General features: G+C 35.4%; 1 protein-coding gene across 1 annotated transcript in view; it reads left to right on the top strand.

The window, feature by feature from the left end:
* Nucleotides 1–19,987, top strand: part of LOC6648652 (tyrosine-protein phosphatase 69D) — a 227,419-nt gene that overhangs the window by 104,199 nt on the left and 103,233 nt on the right. The window contains exon 7 of the mRNA XM_047011785.1: nucleotides 6,250–6,396. Coding sequence (XP_046867741.1) covers nucleotides 6,250–6,396 — 147 coding nt within the window. The remainder of the gene's footprint in view (nucleotides 1–6,249; nucleotides 6,397–19,987) is intronic.

Consider the following 19,987-nt stretch of genomic DNA (forward strand, 5'->3'; position numbering starts at 1 on the left):
GAACTTATGTACATACATACATACATACTAATAACCGTGCCATGTTTAATAAAGATAGCTTGTCTATATCGAAATATACATATAGCTCACATAGAATAATTTATATTTCTGACAAATTGGGTTTTATCAGGCTTCAGGTCAATTGAATTTAATAAACAGAGGACCGGGGCCAACTTCGACCGCGTCAAAGTTTGAATATTGCACGTTGTTTGTTACTATTTCCGTCAAAGTGTAAAAACGTTTTTTATAAAAAGTCTAATGTTTACAAAAAAACGGCCTGCATCTTATTGTTAGCGAAGTTATTAATCAAAGTCACTGATTACCACCTATTGTTCCTATGTGAGCTATATGATATAGTCGCCCGATCTTGATCAAATTCGGCACAGATATATAAAACTGAAAATGTTTAATTTGAAAGCAATCGCGTCAAAAGTAACGAACTTATTCGTTAAAGTCAATATATGATATATTCACCCAAACTGGGTCGAATTTGGCAGTCGCTTATAGGTAAAATACCAGGGTACATGTCTTAACGCCCAGTGTCATAAGGCCCATGGGCGCTAAGACACACATTTTTGCGACATAAAGCCCACGGGCGCAATGACACTTTTAAATGTGACATAAAGCACGCCGGACTTTTTTTCACTTTTTTATGGGCGTTATGACACGATTAAAGGGCTTTAAAAAATAAGAAAACAAAAAAGCTTACTACCACCGGGCCCTGATATCTTCTCGACGGCCCTGAACATTGGCTATTTCATGCAGAGAAGTCGTTCTGTGATGACGTGGTAAATTTAGGATCATTTTTAAAATTTTATTTTGTGCGATTTGGAGCTTTTTTAAATGCATTTTGGCTGAAATATTCCATATTTCTGCCCCATACATAACCATTGGTAATATTTTTGATTTGTATATTGTTAGTTTGTTTTTAACCGATAAATGAGACTTTCGATTTATAAAAGGATATAGTATACGAACAGTCTTGTTGATTTTATCAATTGTGTTACTTATACATATGTATGTTCATTAAATAATAGTTTATTGTCTAAATTTAATCCTAGATATTTAACAGATTTTTCCCAAGGGATTTCGATGCCGTTAAGTTCGAGATCTGCGTTTGGTAGGAAACATGGCTTTCGCTTTTTAGTAAAAATTTATTTTTTACAAATCTTTATGATTTAGTTTTATTAGCTTATTTTTCATCTATGAAAATAATCGAAGGTGGTGTTTAGAGAGCGTTGCAAATCATTGTGAATATCCGAATATTAAGCTCCAGAAGAATAGAGGATCGTATCATCGGCAAAAATTAACGAATTACATCTATCGGTCATGGGAAAATCAGAGGTGTAGATGTTGTATAAGATGGGCCCGAGGACCGAGCCTTAAGGGACACCAGCGCTAATGGATTTTTTGGTAGATTTGGTTTCATTTAGGTATACGTAAAAATGTCTGTTAGTCAGAAAACTTCTTATTATGTGGATTAGGTAAGTAGGAGTGTTAAAAGTGCTTAGTTTGTGGATCAGACAACTTTGCTTTGACGAAGTTAGTCAACTTATCTAATGGAAAAATGCAGCTATAAAATTCTCTGAGTCCATATTGTATTGTTGGTAGGATATTTTGTTCATCGAGGTGAGCGTTAAGTCTGATTTTGATCAGACGTTCAAAAATTTTAGAAAGGCCACACAGGAGGCTAATCGGGCGATAGCTCATGGGAGAATTTGGTGGTTTACCTGGCTTTGGAATTGGAATGATCTTGGCAGTTTTCCAAGCAAGAGGAAAGTAACCTATTTTTAAGCAATTATTAAAAAGCAATGTAACGTATTCCATTGCACTTGGTGGTAAATTTTTTAGACAAATGTTGGGTAAACAGTCTAACCCTGGAGATTTTTTATTTTTAAGTGACTTAATAACAGAGAGTACATCGCTAGTTGTAAAAGAGGAGTCAAATGTAAAGTCCTGGGTTGTAAGTTCAAAGAGTGAATTATGAACTAACTCTGTGGTAGCGTCATTAGAGTAAGCTTCCGTTAAGCGATGTTTAGATTCAAATATCTCAGAGAGAAGGCAAACGCCTTTTCAGAATTGGTTGTGTAAGTTTTACCTTGGTGGCTGCAACAGGGAATATACGGCTTCTTGTTTTTAATTACTCTAGTGAGATTCCAAAGCGGCTTTAAGTTATAGCTCATCTTTGACAATTTGTTACTCCAAACTAAATTATTGTGATTAAAGAGCTCCTGCTTAATTATTCTGTTTAAATAATTTTTTTCTAGCTTTATAGATTGGCTGCCTAGTTCTAATCCATTGCCTTTGAGCGGTATTTCTGGAAGCAATGATTTCCTTTATTCTGGCTGGGAGTTTTCGGTTATGGAGTTTGACTTGTTTTCTTGGGGTGCTGTTTTCGATTGCTTGGACAATCATCTGTGTAATGTTATTGCTCATAGTTTCAATCATTTCACAATTTTGGTTTAAGGTTTTACAAAGATCCAATTCGGGTGTGATTGTTTCAGTGAGAGTACGTTTGAACTTTTTCCAGTTTGACCTAGAATATTGTAGATATGTTTCGACAAACTCAGCGTTTGTGGCTGTAGCTAATGTGCAGATAATCGGCATATGATCTGAAGAGAGGTCATTATATACTATTAGATGAGAGAGTTTCCTGGGTTGGTTCGTCAGAACAAGATCAAGAGTGGATGGTTTTCCTTTATAGCTTGATGGTATAAGTATAAGTAGGATCATTTGGCTAGAGTATAGTAAATTTTCCTAATGTTGAGAGGTCATAAAGGGTATTGCCGAAAGAGTTTGCTCTAGAGCAATTCCAAATTTTATTTCTGCAATTAAGGTCACCACCTACAATGTAATGTTCACTTATACGAGAAATTTTAAGTGGATCAGCTTTAAACATATCTTTAGTGTGGTGAGGCACATTCTGTGTATTACATTGAGTTTTAAGGCATTTAGCCGAAGGGCCAGGAAAATAGACTGCATATATTTTGAAGGATGTTCGGGCGTCTATATTAACTTTGATTCCAATATTTTTAACTAGGTGTGTATCGATGTTTTCGATCTGTAAGTGCTTGATGGATTTTTTAACTATTATTGCAACACCTCCCCCTCTACCTTCGGGTCGATCATTTCTATACACTACGTAATTTGGAATATAGAATCTTCTATTTTGCGTCAGCCATGTTTCACTGACAAGGCATATATGGATATGATTTTGGTTTAAGAAATCGATTAATTCTAAACGTTTAATGTTAACGGCACGCGCATTCCATGCCATAATATTAAGGAAGTTTAGCAAACTATTTGTACACATATCTTAATGCTGGCTGAGTGATAATATTAAATTGGTCCATTTTGGTTTTGCAACCTTCAAGTTTGCAGATGAGCTCTCTAGTAAGAGCAGTAATTTCTTCAAGAGTGAAAAGGTCAGCATTTGCAGGTTGATTAAGTCCGTTAGTAATAACCTGGCTGTAGCTGGGATATGTGGTTTGCGGTACACTAAAATTCGTTATTGGTAAGGCATTTGCTCTTGCCATAGAGTGGGGGGCATTATTATATGACTTATTAACATTACTTGGATTGTTTTTACCTTGCCTTGATCTCTTAAGCAAAAGTGACTGGTAAGAGAGACGGCAAGGGCAGCTGATATCAGTGGAGAGGTGATTTCCATTGCAATTTGCGCACTTCACTGCCTCCTTGTCTGGGCATTTGGAGTTATCGTGTGAGCCAGCGCAGTGTGCACAAGATGTGTCAATTCCGCATTGCTTGGCGCCATGTCCATAGAGTTGGCAATTGTAACATTGCGTTAATTTATTTGACTTTTTTTTGAATTCCCAACGAACTTTGGTGTGGCTTATGTAACAGTAATCTTCACGTAGCTGTTTCAAGGTTATGCTTCTAGGAGAGAAATAAACTATGTACAGGATCAGTTTATATTAGTTTCTAGTAGTTTTTTCGATAAGCTTTACGTCAGTACAAGCGAGGCCAAGATTTACAAGCATGGATTTAACTTCTTCGCAGGGTAGTTTGTCCAGTCCAGAGAGCACTGCCTTATAGGGCTTGTTATGTTTTGTCTCATAGGAGAAGAATTCACATTTTTGTTCCTTAAGTTTCTTGCATGTAAGATTAAAGCCAGTTTCCGACTTAAGGTACATTTTATGTCCAATTGAGATCGTTTTTATGAAATAATCAGTGATTAAATTATTGGCAAGAAGATCGTGAACAAACTAAGATGTTTGTTTGATGACAGTTATTGGTGGTAATTTTACTGTAGCCACGGGCTGAGTAACATTTTCAAGAGGGCTGGTAATAATTTCGTCTTCTATAGTCTGTAGTGGACGAAAGTAATTTGTGTGATTGTTTGTTGAACAATTTTTCGAAAAACTGCTTCTAGTGCGAGGCATTTTACAGTTGGCTGGTGCATTAGCACCGCCAGACGAGAATCTACGACGTTTTATTGTTGTTTTTTTTTTTTGTCTATTATAAGTAAGAACACTGATCGGGCGTGCGTTCATAGCGATCTGTTTTGAACTTGTTTTGTCGATAACATTCATCTCTGTGGGCTTAGCTTGCCATATGTAGCATTTTGCAGATGAGGTTTCAGTAAGGGCATTTGCCATCTTCCATAGTTAGCATAAGAATGTGATCGACAATAAATTTGCGGTTGGTAACTGTTTGGAATTCAGTGGGAGCCAGTTCGTGAATTTTGTTTTTAATGTAAAGTTCTTCATTATACCCTTGCAAAAAGGGTATATTAATTTTGGTCAGAAGTGTGCAACGCATAGTAGGAAGCATTTCCGACCATATAAAGTATATATATTCTTGATCAGCACGACGAGACGAGTTCAAATAGCCATGTCCGTCCGTCCGTCTGTCCGTCCGTCTGGATCAACGCAAACTCCTCCTAGACCGTTGGAGCTACAGAGCTGAAATTTTGCACGTAGGCTTGTATATACTGCAGGCGTTGTATATCTCGGATTCAGCCGGATCGGATCACTATATCATATAGCTCCCATACAAATGGCAAAGTCACGAACAGTGACTTTTCTCAATAACTTCGTTATTTTCTGAGCTATTATCATGAAATTGAAATTAAAATTGTTAAGTTAATTACACATATAAACGACTATGCCAAATTTGATCAAGGTCGGGTGACTATATCATATAGCTCCCATAGGAACGATCGGTGGAAAACAGTGACTTTGATCAATGTCTTTGTTATTTCCAATGCAAAGATTGTAATCCGTTCTTTCGCAAACATTACCGTTTTTAGATAAAACGTTTTTCCACTTTGATGGCTATAGGTAAGGAAAGAGTTACCAAAAAAGTTGCAAGGGTATACAAACTTTGACGCGGTCGAAGTTAGCCCCTCTGGTGGTGTCATAGTACAAGACATTGACTTGATCTTCTATATTTTATTTAACTAGCCTGTCTCAGCAATATTTTTGCCAGTCAAAGATTCCACTTTAAGTTAAACCAATTAATTAAGAAACATTTGATTTTATTTTATTAAGAAAAAAAAAGTGCCCGGCATTTAAAAAAATATTAATATATATGTATATCCCCCATACAAATAAGAACACCACCCCTAGTGTACATACTACACGAGTCTACATACCAAATTTGGTGGCTCTAGGTGTTTAACGGACGGGCGGATGGACATGGCTTGATCGACTTATGAGGTCGGAATAGCTTCCTTCTGCCTGTTACATACATTTTGGCGACTTTAATATACTATTTCCTCTATAGGTGCAGTATAGAATACAGACCTGTGTGATATATAGAGTTTATTTTAAAATTTTTGTCACGCCACCTTCCATCCCCCTAGTTTTGAACTATTGCAACTAATCTATGGACCACTAATATTTGTTGCCAATATCCGGCAATGTGTCATAAATAAGTTATGCAACGGATATGACTTAGGGGTTTGCTTTAACATAGCTACGACCGGTAAAGTTTATTATAAATAACACTGTGTAACAAAAATAAAAAATTTCTTAGTCCTTGGGATCAATTTGTTATTTCTTAGTCTGTTATGTCTTATCGAAACCACCTAATATTGCTCGGAAACTTTGCTTTTGTCACCAGCACAATCTCATTATTCTTGGTGCATGGTATACCAAAATCGGAGCGATAACATGCTTAGTTCATTGCAGTTACGGTAGTCATTTTATATAAAATATTATTATATATTAAGCAATACTGTTTTTATAAATGTAAATTCAAACGAAACATACGCTTTATTTGCAGAAGCAATATATTTTCCTTTATCGTGCTCTATTGGATACTGCAACGTTTGGAAATACAGATATATCAATTAATGCCATGCAGTCAACAATTGAATCCCTTAAAAGAAAGGCCAATGATGGCAAATGCAAATTGGAAATCGAATTTGAGGTTTGTACCCGAATATAGTTTTTTGCAAGCTTAAATTATTTAAACATTACTTGTATTTATATTTATTTTTATTTTACGTAACAAAAACACCAGTTCCGCACACACAATTATTATTTTTATACCCTTGCAAAAAGGGTATATTAATTTTGGTCAGAAGTGTGCAACGCATAGAAGGAAGCATCTCCGACCATATAAAGTATATATATTCTTGATCAGCAAGACGAGACGAGTTCATATAGCCATGTCCGCCCGTCCGTCCGTCCGTCTGTCCGTCCGTCTGGATCAACGCAAACTCCTAAACCGTAAGAGCTACAGAGTTGAAATTTTGCATGCAGGCTTGTATACACTGCAGTGGTTGTATATCTCGGATTCAGCCGGATCGGACCACTATATCATATAGCTCCCATACAAATGGCAAAGTCACGAACAGTGACTTTTCTCAATAACTTCGTTATTTTCTGAGCTATTGTCGTGAAATTTAATATTGACTATGCCAAATTTGATCGAGATCGGGTGACTATATAATATAGCTCCCATAGGAACAATCGGTGGAAAACAGTGACTTTGTTCAAAAACTTCGTTATTTCATATGCTAAGAATGTGGGCCATTCTTTCGCAAACTTTAGACTTTTTAGATAAAACGTTTTTCTACTTTGATGGCTATAGGTAAGGATAGAGTTACCAAAAAAGTTGTAAGGGTATACAAACTTTGACGCGGTCAAAGTTAACCCCGGCCCTCTGGTTTTTTTTGTACTTTTGCCACATGAAATCAAAAATTAAATGCATTCTCTAGCACTATCGTCGACTTTAACCATAAATATTCCAATGCAGAAAATTATATTTCTCACATATTTGTAAAATAAAGTATATAAGTTATAATAAGACTTGGTTGGCGTCGGATTGAGTGCCAAATTACAACTAACTACAACTATTCTTATTCTAATGATCATCCCGAACTTCGATGCATTGCCGAACGATGGAGAAAAATGCTCTCTTGCATTCAGCGCAAGTGTCGCTATTCACGAACGCCGGCTTAGAAGTCCGTCATCTAAGAGCATTGTCAGCATTATCGCTACATAAATAATGCTGAATGCTAGACTTGACCGACTGCAGATTCTAAGAGTTGTTAACTTATATAGTAGTGCTAGTATAAAAGTGTTCAAAGGAAGTGCTATAAAAGTTTGATTATTGATTTGACTGATTTGATTATTGATTGAGGCGACCATAAATTGAACCATACTCGGTACTGTATAAAATTAGCAATAAAAAATGTTTTATTTAATTAATTAATTAAATTATGAAATTACAAAAGTAGTAAATAAAATAATATTGAATTAAGCCAAGAAAAAATAATTTCGGACTATTCGAGCAAATCAAACACTGATTTTATAGTATAGTACCAGGAATACTTAGTTGTTAGTTCTCGAGCAGTAGCTAGAGCCAATTCTAGAAATTTTTTTACATTAATTAATCTGATGATAAGGTTTGTAGTAAAATTGCACAATTTTTAATAAGGTATTTCTCTATGACAGTTATTTCAGCATACACTTGGGCTTCATTGAAAAATCTTCTTGCAGTGTTCCCATCATTTGAGGATCCACTTCCATCTGTTCTTGATTTGTCGACAATTAAACCCACTTTGTTACGGAATTCGCACTGAATAGTTTGTTTCCTTCGTAGAAATTGTTGTTTATTTTCTGTGTCTACTTGCCACTGTTTTATTTAGAATCGTGAAGCATATTTTCAACAAAAAAACAAATGTTTTTAATGTAAAGTTCTTCATTTTTTTTTAAAAGAACTGATTCCTTTTGAAATTTTGTGCTCTTCATCATCTTTGATTTGGTAATTAATTGAAGAGGGACATATGATGTAATCAACAAATTGCTGTCTTTTGGATTATTATTTTTGAATGTTTGTTTATATTCGCGCTGCCCAAAGCCGCCATCAAAACCCCATTTTCCTATTAGTTTAAGGTTATTTGAGCAATCACTGAGTTCATTAATAATCTCACTCTGCAATTCTAAAATCTGAGACGCAGTGTGGTCCAAAAATTTTTACAGTTCAACTTCAGCAAGATTCTGAAACTGTTATTTCCTCAAGAAAGCTTTTCTGTTTTTCCTTCAAAATACTATCATAACAGGAAAAAAATTTAATATCCAGTTTATTATTAACAAAGCTTCTAATAAGCACAGATACTGATGTTTTGTTGAATTTGCATCAGTTATAAGTTATATTACTTCACACGTCTTTGCAGGAAAGATCGATGAATTCGGTTGTTTACAAGCATTTCACAAATTTCGTAAATTTTTGCTATATCTGCTATCCGTCCCTGCTTAGTTCTTTCTGAGCACTCAAGAAGAATCAAGGAGCCTATTGCTAAAGGTGGTAGCTTAAAATATGGATGTGATGCTTGCCGGGAGGTCGAGAATGAGTACGCTCTTTCATGAGGCGGACTAGAGATAGTTTTGATACTTTAAGGGCAGGTTTTAACGACCTCCAAGCGGAGTTTACTGCGTTGGAGACTCAGTTTAGAACCTTATCGCTTATGAATGAGTCTCCGAAACGTAAAAGGACCAGTCCTTGGGGTGTTTCTGTATCTGTAGATCCGCCAGCGTCTCTTATCGTCCCTGACCGGTCTCATGCACCGTCCACTCCTAATGTACAGCAATTGATATCGTTTAAGAGCCCGGTTGTGAATGCGATTAGTAGGAAATTACCCGTATCACCTGGGAATGATCTCTTAAAAACGATGCCTATTGTAGTGTCCGATGTGTCTGGGCAATTACCCATTCCAATGGAAATTGCCGATAGTTCTAAAAGTATCGAGGGCCCCGTAAACAAGTTGACTGCTACAGTGGGTGACTTGTCCAACGTTGCTGCTGCGGCTGACGCTTCAGGACCTCGGCCTCTCGTTGGCATAGAAAAGTTTAAATTTTCTTATTCTCGGGACAATTTGTCCTTTAAAATTAGCATTTCTGGCAATATCTTTGACATCATATGTCATGAAGATTTTTGGCCGTAGCATATAATAGTTAAGGAATATACTGTAAAGAAGAACAATCGCCAATAAAAACAACTAATAATATTCCTGCCACATCAGCATCTGTTGGTGTGTCAAAAAACTAGTTTTTATAATAGTTAAGGAATATACTGTAAAGAAGAACAATCGCCAATAAAAACAACTAATAATATTCCTGCCACATCAGCATCTGTTGGTGTGTCAAAAAACTAGTTTCGTCCCTTAGCCTGGGTTACCAGAACGTTAGAGGACTGAAATCTAAACTTCCTAATCTCTATGTAGATAGTCTTTCATAGAACATAACATTCTAGCTTTTACGGATTTTCTATATTCAGACGTGACCGGATTTCTCACGTAGGCGGTAGCGTTCTGATAGCTGTTGATGTTGCTTTGTCATCTGAAATAATTCAATTTTCTAATACCCAGGAGATTGAGTTTGTCGGTGTTAAAGTAAATTTTAATTTTTTTAATGCTTGTTCCTATATTCCACCATCGTCTGACATTGTGGTATATTTAAATCATTTAGAGCCAATTCCTCTTTATTTTCTAGTCAAGACATGCTAATAGTTTTAGGTGATTTCAATTTACCTGCTTTAGCATGGTCACTAACAGATGAATCTACCATATTGCTGCCTTCTATGTCACATGACTTTCTTGATGGCCTTCTAGGCTTATCCTTATCCCAAGTCAATTCTGTCTTAAATTCTAATGGAAAATCGTTAGATCTTATTTTTGTATTGGATTCTTCTTATTGTGAGGTTTCTAGGATCGAACCATTTGTTCTTCCAGAAGACAAATTTCATCCTACATTAAATTTAAAAATTGATTTGCCCTTGCTTTCACCATTACTTGGTTCAAATGAGTCACCACTAACTAGGTGCTTTCGTAAGACTGACTTTGCCAGCCTTAATGAAAACATTGCTACTACCGATTGGTCTTATCTGTACAATTGTAGTGATATGAACTCGGCTGTTCGTTTTTACTATGATACTCTGAATTCACTCTGTGATATTTGTGTGCCTCTTGGTAGGCTGGAGCGGCTTAACAAACCTCCCTGGTTCTCTCGCGAGCTATCCAATTTGAAAAATGTGAAGACACGATATTATAAGAAGTTCCAAAAAACACGTCGTTCATCAGATTATGCTCTGTATACAGTCGCTCGTTCAAAATTAATGATGCTTAATACACAATGCTATAAGAATTATCTTCAGCGGTGTAAGCTTCAGTTTTCTTCTGACCCTAAACAATTTTATAATTTTGTTAATTCTAAACGTAAGACCTCTGTGCACCCATCTTTTTTGTCTTTTCAAAATAAAAAAGCGAGCACTGATCAGGCAATTGCCGATATGTTTGCGAGTTTTTTCAAAACAACTTATTCCTCAACGGAATATTGAGCAAGTCCGTATCCTTATCATTCAAAAAAAAACTAATTTCATTTTCAATCCAGTGATTGATGAAAGTTCTCTTCTTAGCGAACTTAAACTAGTTAAACCTGTTTATTCTCCGGGGCCAGATGGTCTTCCTGGATGTGTACTCAGGTTCTGTGCAAACGCATTATGTAAACCCATTTTAAAATTGTTTCTATTGTCTGTCGAATCTTCCTCTTTTCCATCTATTTGGAAGGAGTCGTATATTATTCCTCTGCATAAAAATGGCAAAAAGTCCGAAGCTTCTAACTATAGGGGTATCTCAAAATTGTCCGCTATTCCGAAAGCTTTTGAGAAAATTATAATTTCTCAATTGCAACATTTTTGCAGCTCTATTATTTCGCCATCCCAACATGGGTTTGTGAAACGTAGATCTACAACCACTAACCTTTTAGAATTTACATCAATAATTATCAAGGGGTTCAAAAATGGTAAACAAACTGATGTCATATACACTGACTTCAGCAAAGCCTTTGATTCCGTTAATCATACCCTATTACTTTCTAAGCTGAGCGACATTGGGTTTCCACCCCTTTTCCTTTCTTGGGTTCGAGAATATTTAACAAATACAAAACAGAAGGTACTTTTTAAGTCTTTTTTTCCAATTCCATTCCTGTGACATGTGGTGTACTTCAAGGTAGTCATATTTTCTCTCTGATTTTCACATTATTCATTAACGATCTTCGATCAGTCATTATTCATTCGCGTGTGTTTATGGAGAAACAGATTCATTTAGTCGGCTACAAGCTGACCTTAACTTTCAATCCTGCTGTCAGTTTAATCTATTAAATCTCAACAGTACCAAATATATGGTAATGACTTTTTATCGTTACTCTCCTCAACTAGTCACTTATTTTCTAAACAATAGTCCGTTAGAACCTCTAAATAATATGAATGATTTGGGCGTACTTATGGACCATAAGTTGAATTTTAACACCCATATTTTCACCACGGTCGCAAAGGCCATGAGTGTTCTGGGTTTCATTAAAAATGGTTAAAAGAATTTGAGGACCCCTATACAACTAAAGTTCTTTTTACTTTGCTTGTCCGTCCTATCTTAGAGTATGGATCTTGCATTTGGTCACCGCAATATGAGTCGCACCAGACTAGACTGGTGTCGTAGGGGCCACTTGAACATACTGCGCATAGTATCGTCAACGTCCGCTAATAAAGACTTAATCTTGGACGACCTCGATTTTGGTGTAACAGTGATGATTGCAGATTTAATAATATTAATTCATTTTGGGCAAACCAATCCGCATTTTTTTCGACAACTTTTGATTTCATTCTGTGGCTTTTAATCCATATTTCTCCAAACTATTTAAAGATATAATCCTTTCTTGACTCCACACTATTGCCACTGAATTCACCATCAGATTTAAGTGTATGTTCCAGGTTTCCAAATACTTGTTTAACTTTATCAGCAAAGTAACCTTTTTCCAAACACTACATATTAAAATGAAGTAAGTAAGTCGTCTCGCCGACTTGGTGAAACAAATATTTAAAATTTCGAAAACCATATGTATGTCTATTAAATTGTTTTAACATGCCTCATACCATATGCTATCTTTTACTCTACAGACACACGAGCACTCTAGCGCCGCCACTAGCCAACGGCCAATTCTGCCCTTATGGATCGCGTAGCAAAATACGCTCATACGTATATTTTACATGTTTCTAGTCCGATTTCAATCAAATTTGGTAGTTTGATAGAAATAGATAAGATTTACTAGTCTGCCAAATTTGATCGCGATGGTTAAAAAATTGCCAATCGGTTTTTTTTCTAAATTATGGAGGCGGAAGTGGGCGTGGCAACATATTAAAATATATTCTGCGCGCATACTAAGCCAGTATACATACTAAATTTGGTGACTTTAGTTTTGTTAGTTTTCGAGAAAATCAGTTTTGTTTAATTTTCGGGGGCGGAAATGGGCGTGGCAAAATTTTTAAATAGTCAATATCTGCGCGTCTATTAAGCTAGCTTACATACCAAATTTAATGTCGGTAGCTTACATAGTTTTTAAGAAATCTGTTTTTTGTAAATTCCGGGGGCGGAAGGGGGCGTGGCTAAATTTGAAACAAACTCGATAACTGTACATACTACACGAGACTGCATATCAAATTTGGTGGCTCTAGCTCTTATAGTCTCCGAGATCTAGGTGTTCATACGGACGGACGGACGGACGGACGGACAGACGGACATGGCTAAATCGACTCGGTTGTTGATCCTGATCAAGAATATATATACTTTGTGGGGTCGGAGATGCTTCCTTCTGCCTGTTACATACATTTTGGCGACTTTGATATACCATATACATGTATATGTATGTATAAATTTAACGAATGCTTGATAAAAATTAATGACGATCAACAAAAACTAAATACACACTTAAGAAAGTGCAGTGTGTGAGATAAAAGCAACACAGTACTTTACGCCTACATAGACAAAACAATAGAATAACCCGAATAACACATAAAGTTGGAAAAAGTAGGAGCTGAAAAAAAGAACATAAATTAAGAAAATAATCAATAAAAAAGCAAACAAGATTTATTTGAGGGCAAGACGGGGATCACAACTTTTTCTATAATTAAAGTCACAATATATAGTAAAATACATCTTTCACACAGGTCACTTATAAAACGTAAATTTGGCGACTTAGCGCAATTATATATTAAATATTAATTTTTTCTTCCAGATCTAACTTTTGTGAACGGGGCACAGCTTTCGTGTTTTTTTCCTCTCTTTTCAAGCTGTTCTTAGCGCGTACCAACGAAATAACGGGAAAAATAATTCTCCAATTGTTTTGTTGTTCTATTTTGAACTAGTTTTCATACACAGAGTTGCAAATTTTAGTTTTTCTTTTTTTTATTGTTGGCCTATAAAACTGACCACTGTGCACAGCGCTCTTAAAGTTAGCTTCGTTCGCAGTTCCTATCGTTCTACTTTTGTAGCACCCCTTTTGAAAAACTCTTTACAAACAAAACAAAAGAAATTTGATTTATAGTAATATAAACGAAACCACAATCGGTTCTTTAACATTCTTATGATCACGTTTTATCATCAATTTCACAAGGCGATATTGTTTTAGAATTCGTCCTCACACACCTATAATCGAAAAGGGAGATCATTTGCTTATATTTCATCGACGTTCCAAGAGATGCGTTCTTAAAAACATCTGTATACGATATACACTGAATCGATTTTGCTCCTAGTCTGTACTATTTTGCCTATGCAAATCGGAGAGTGGCGGAAACATTTTAGTGTAAATAATACAAATATTTTGTTCTCATTTAAAACCGATTTAACATTGGGACCGATTCAAAAGAGCACAGAAATTTCAGTTATCAAGTTTAACATATACGAGTATGAGTTGAACTATATTCTATTCGATTTTGTTTGACTAACATATATCAGGTTCTTTGGTTTTGAAACCTCGTTTCATTTACATATAAATGCTTTTCCAGCATCAAGTAAATTCAACTTCAGATTTCATAGAGTTAAATCAGTAAATGCTTCATTAATGCCATACTCTAATGCATAGATAAATTGACAACAGTAGGCGGCTATTAAGAAATCATACTTTTCATTCTCGATCTGGAACCGCTATATTTATACCCTTGCAGAGGGTATATCATTGGTCAGATGTTTGAAACGTTTCCGACCCCATAAAGTATATATATTCTTGATCAGCATAAGAAGCTGAGTTGATATAGCTATGTCCGTATGTGTGTATGCGTTTTACTCAGCCATCTAAAGAGCTATTGGGATGAAACTTGGCGTAAGCTGTTTTCTTTATTGAATAGCGTCATTCTTGAAAATAGTCAGCGCTTTCAACAGAAATGCTCGAACGTAGCTAATCAAAATTAAATTTTAATTTAAATTTAATTTTAATTATAAAGTGAATTTCAATAAAAAAAACATAAAAAAACATTAAGTTACGTACATGTTGATTATCTTTTTCTTTTGAATTTATTTTCAAATAGCCATGTCCCTCTGGATCAACGTACACTCCTTCTAGACCGTAAGAGCTACAGAGTTGAATATACACTCATGGACTAAGATATAGGTGTGAGCATCAGGATTCGACAACTGCTTTTTTTTTTTTAAATTATGTGGCAAATTCTATGATCAGAAAACTGATTCTTTATGATTAGTGGTAGTACATGAAGTAAAATAAGTCATTGCCAGTAAAAGTTACCAGCCTTAAAAAATTTGTTGACCATAATTCGTAATATACCCACTTTTTCAGTTGGCCAGAATAAAAAATGTGTTCAACAAATCTAGTGATAATTTGAAAAATATGTAGCAATGGTCCAATATTTAATTGAATTTTACTGAATACATTTAGCATTGTAAATATTGACAATTATTCTCGATAACAATTAGTCCTTAAAATTGTTCTTAAAAGTTCTTTCTAAAGTTAAGGTCTAAATATTTACTTTTTCACAGCTTTTTAAATAATGTTACCCAGTTAAAATCATCATCAAAAAGCGACTACCTCCTTGTCAAATAGTTGAATTACGATTTTCAATAAAATCTTCCACAGGAATTTGGCCAATTTTGAAAATACGAATGAGTCAAACGAATAAATTGGTATGAAAAATATTCCCAAACCACTAGACTGCCGATTTGCATACCCGAAGTCGATTTCTTGGGCTTCTGATCCTTGAACATCAATGCTGGCATCAGTACGAAACCATTTTACCCAAATTTGGGTACTACAAGCAATCGTTTGTAGACAAATTTACTCTCGGTGATTCTCACCTGTTCATGTAAATACAACCGAAATGTTTGCACATCCGCAATTTCGTGGTAAAAAGAATCCTTAAAACTTGTTGTCAATAAAAGTTCTTATAATTCTTTGTTGTACATTTTGCTGTCGATCGTGTCAAACGTCTTGAAAAGAATGCAGGCAATAAGGTACAGATTAGGAAATTGGGTTCATGGTATCTTTATTTCGTCGATCGACACATTTTAATTCTTTATGAAAGCTAAACTACATTTGTAATTTAATATTCTGAAAGTTCTGTTATTGTACCAATTTAAAGATGTTATTTTAGTTTCAAATCTGACTAAGAAATTTCCGTCCTGTTTCCCTCCAGGGAGCAGCAAAAAGTTCTAACTAAACCTTTTTATACCCTTGCAGAGGGTATTATAAAATTGGTCAGATGTTTGTAACGCACAGAAGGAGACTTTTCGACCCCATAAAGTATATATATATTCTTGATTAGCATGAGAAGCTGAGTCGATATAGCCATGTCCGTCTGTCCGTCGGTGCGGATGCGTTTTACTCAGCCATTCTAAGAATTATCGGGGTGAAATTTTATTCTGCGCTTTTTATTATCTGGGGCAGATCAAGTATTAAAATCTTTAGGATCGGACTCCTATATTATATAGTTGTATACGAAAAGTAGGTGAAGCAGTTGGATTATCGCTATGTGATAGTATTGGATATAAAACATCAGATCCCAAAATTTTAATCTGATCGCATAAATAGAACACAAGTTACAGACAATTAAAATCGGTGCCGGCAGCGCTGCTTGCTGCCTATAACGTAATTGGTCGAAATAAACAAACAGCAGACCACACACACACACACACACACACACACACACAGACGCAACGCTACGAAAACTCTATGCGTCCTGTGGTTTGCTTAGGCAATGAAGGAAGAAGTAAAAATTTTAGTAAAAAGAGTAATAATTTGAAGGTTTTGTTTGTAAATTGATGAATTGAGTTTTGGGTTTTTTTTTTAGTTTTTTTGTCCATGTAAAAATATTATTGCCAAGGACTGCAAGGGTATATAAAATTCGGCGTTTCCGAAGTTAGCTTCTTTAATATTTTAAAACATTTTTGCATATAATCGTCTTGAATTGTATTGAAAAATACTATTCAGTCCGGATTTAAGGTGTTTCAAATTATGTTAAAAATAAACTGTGGCAAACAAGCGGAATGCAACTAGGCCCAATTCTCATTAACTTTAGGAGGCTGAAAAAATCGAATTTTTTTTATTGCTTAAATCTGTTCCTAATATATCTAAGAATATGTCTGTCAATTTTGGAAACACAATTCGAATTATTTTTGAAGATACAGCACTAAAAGCAGTCGGGCGCTGAGCAGGTATACGAGCGTTCGGTTAACTTTAAAGCGCGTTCTCTCGAGTTTTCATTTTTGGGATTGGCGGGCAAAATTACAAAAAAAGTATTCAACCAATCGTAAAAAACCAAAGCTTATTAGATTCAGTATCTTATTACCTCCTCTGTGAACCTTAAAAAAAAATTCTAAACTATTTTTTTTGTAAATTGATGTTAGGTTTTTTGGTGAAAAATTCAACTTTTTTTTCAAATCTAAAAGAAACTTTGATTTTCGCGTTTTTTTTTCGGGTTTTGTTAGGTTCACATAGAAGAAGGACTAATGAAAATTAATTATCCATTTGATTTTTTTGTCTCAGACAAAAATTGCGACCTACATTTTGCCCGCAAATTGGACACTTCAATTGGGCGGTGGTGCACAAAAGTAGATGAAAGTGGGCTGTATTTCGATACTTTAAATTTTAAAAAATGTTTTTTGTAAGTTTAAATATGTAATAAAATGATGTACAAATTTCATTACATTTGCTTGTTTTTTTTTCTATCCTAAAAAAAACACGAAAAACTGCCTTTTTTAGGCCTCCTAAAGCAGGCTCCCCCCTTAAATATCATTTACCTGTCTTGTCAGTTTTTCCTAAGAAGGTAATTAGCAATCTAAGATTTTGGAAAGGCATTTACAGTTGCGAGCAAAAAAATAGTAGCGCAAAACACATGCAGATATTTATTGCTATAAGTTGCAATATAATATTCCGATCTGTTGAACACCTTTAAATACCGTTATCAGCAATGTTTAACACTTGTCCATTACATTGTAATGGTGACTTAACTTTTTTGATACTTTATTTTTAAGTTTAATTGCCAAATTTAGAGCGAGCAAAATAATAGTAGTGAAGGATCTTTCTTTGCAGGAAACTTAAACTATTGATAGAAGATTGTTTTTTTTCACTCTATTTTATGTGTTAAATGTTCGCGATAGAAGATTCATTAAAGTATTCCAATTCGTAGACTTAAATGGGCCGGAGTACGTATATGTCTTTTAAGAAGATTATTCAGATCAGAAACCTTATGGATGAGGGCAAAACTTACATAAAAGTCTGTGAAATTTGTAAGTGCTCCCCAACTGCAGTTCAAAATGCATTAAAATTTAAAAAAATATCAGAAAGACGTGGCCGAAAGCTTAAAATCTCGCCCGAATTAGAAAAAAGAATAGTACGAGACTCAAGGCTTCGCTCGTTTTCATCTGCTGTGGAGATCCAGGAAGAGCCTAAAGTGCCAGCCAGTGTTTGGACAGCGCGGTGAGAGTTACCTCAAAATAACTTGAACGCTCGCAGCCCTCGGAAAAATCCGCTTCTCCCACAGAAGACCATAAACGAATGGATTGAATGCTTAAAATTTCACATAAATGGCCTGTGGAGAAATGGTGCAACATACTGTGGTCAGATGAGTCCAAAATTGTGATGTTTGGACAGAGGGGATCTAGGCTGTATATTCGTCGACAGAAAAACACGGAGTACAGTCCACAGTACACCACAAAGACTATTAAACATGGCAGATGAAGTGTGTTGGTGTCAGGCTGTTTTTACTAATACGGTATTGGTCCTATATCCTGCATAGAAGGCATAATGTGTACGTTAAAATTATTGAGGAAGTAAAGGTACCACATGACGAAGAGAAAATATCACTTTTGTTGGGTCTTTCAACAAGACAATAACCAGAAACACACAAGGAACGTGGCAAAAGCTCGTATCGATAATGCTAGAGTAGATTTAATGAAGTGGCCCGCACAGTCGCCCGATCTGAGCCCGATTGAAAATTTGTAGTGCGACGTTAAGAAGGGAGTAGTTGCTGCAAAGCCAACCACTAAAAGAGGTCCTTAGACTGCTATAGAGCGTACATAAAAGGCCATAACACCAGAAAAGTGTCAGAAAATTATAGATTCAATGCCGCGTCGCTGGGCAGCCGTACTGGGGAACAATGGACATGCCACTAATTATTAATAAGTAGGTTGATATTAACTTGGTCTTTATTTTTAAACTATTTCCGTGGAATAAAACCCTATACTATGATATTTTGTGCTCTTTAAAATATGTGCTATTATTATTTTTTTCGCCTTAATTTGGAACTATTGACACCAAATCTTTATTATTTTCGAAATATAAAAATGGAGTGGTTTTTTTTGTTTATAATATAATTAATAACAGACCGAATAATAAATTTGCATACCAAGAAGTCTCAGTCTTGCCCCGATAACATAACTTTCTATGATATTTATAAAATGGGTGAAGCCACTACTATTTTTTTGCTCGCAGCTGTATGTTCTGTGATACCCGAGTAATTCGAATGTTTTTAGCATGTCCCATTCTCACTCATTTGCTTTGCATGAGTGCCAAAATATACCACTTCTCTATACACATTCATTCATTGTGTGCTTGTCACTCACTCAATTCCATTCCATTCGAATCTTTTCAATTTTGCGTATTGAGTGAATGGAGCCATGCAGATGTCTAGTACTAAGCTAGTATACATTCCAAGCGTAGTGTCTACAGTAGTCTTTGAGAAAATCGGTTTTATCTAATTTGAACACCGTAGGTATAACAGGAGTCTAAGTTCCAAATTTGGTGACTCTAGCTCTTATAGAGATCTAGGTGTTCATATTCACAGACGGACAGACGGACGAACATGGCTAGATCGACTCGGCTGTTGATCCTGATCAAGAATATATACTTTATGGGGTCGGAAATGCTTCCTTCTGCCTGTTAAATACATTTTGGCGACTTTAATATATCATTTCACCCTATGGACGCATGGTATAAAAAGGTGTATTATATTAGCGTGCTAAATTTAAATTAACATTTTCCAACTATGTGGCTGGCGCAGTGAGGCCGCTGATTTTTTACATTCCAAAAATCATAGCTTCTACACCGATAAACAATAACTTAATCTTTAAAATGAGTGTTTGCCAAGGGTAACCTTGTTTTTAATTTAATGACTTAATGACTTTTAAGTTTGAACTCATTTTTCTAACACAATTTTTTGTTCGCTGAATTTTGAGTAT

The sequence above is a fragment of the Drosophila willistoni genome, assembly GCF_018902025.1.
Source record: "Drosophila willistoni isolate 14030-0811.24 chromosome XR unlocalized genomic scaffold, UCI_dwil_1.1 Seg106, whole genome shotgun sequence".
NCBI classification, from domain to species: Eukaryota; Metazoa; Arthropoda; class Insecta; order Diptera; family Drosophilidae; genus Drosophila; species Drosophila willistoni.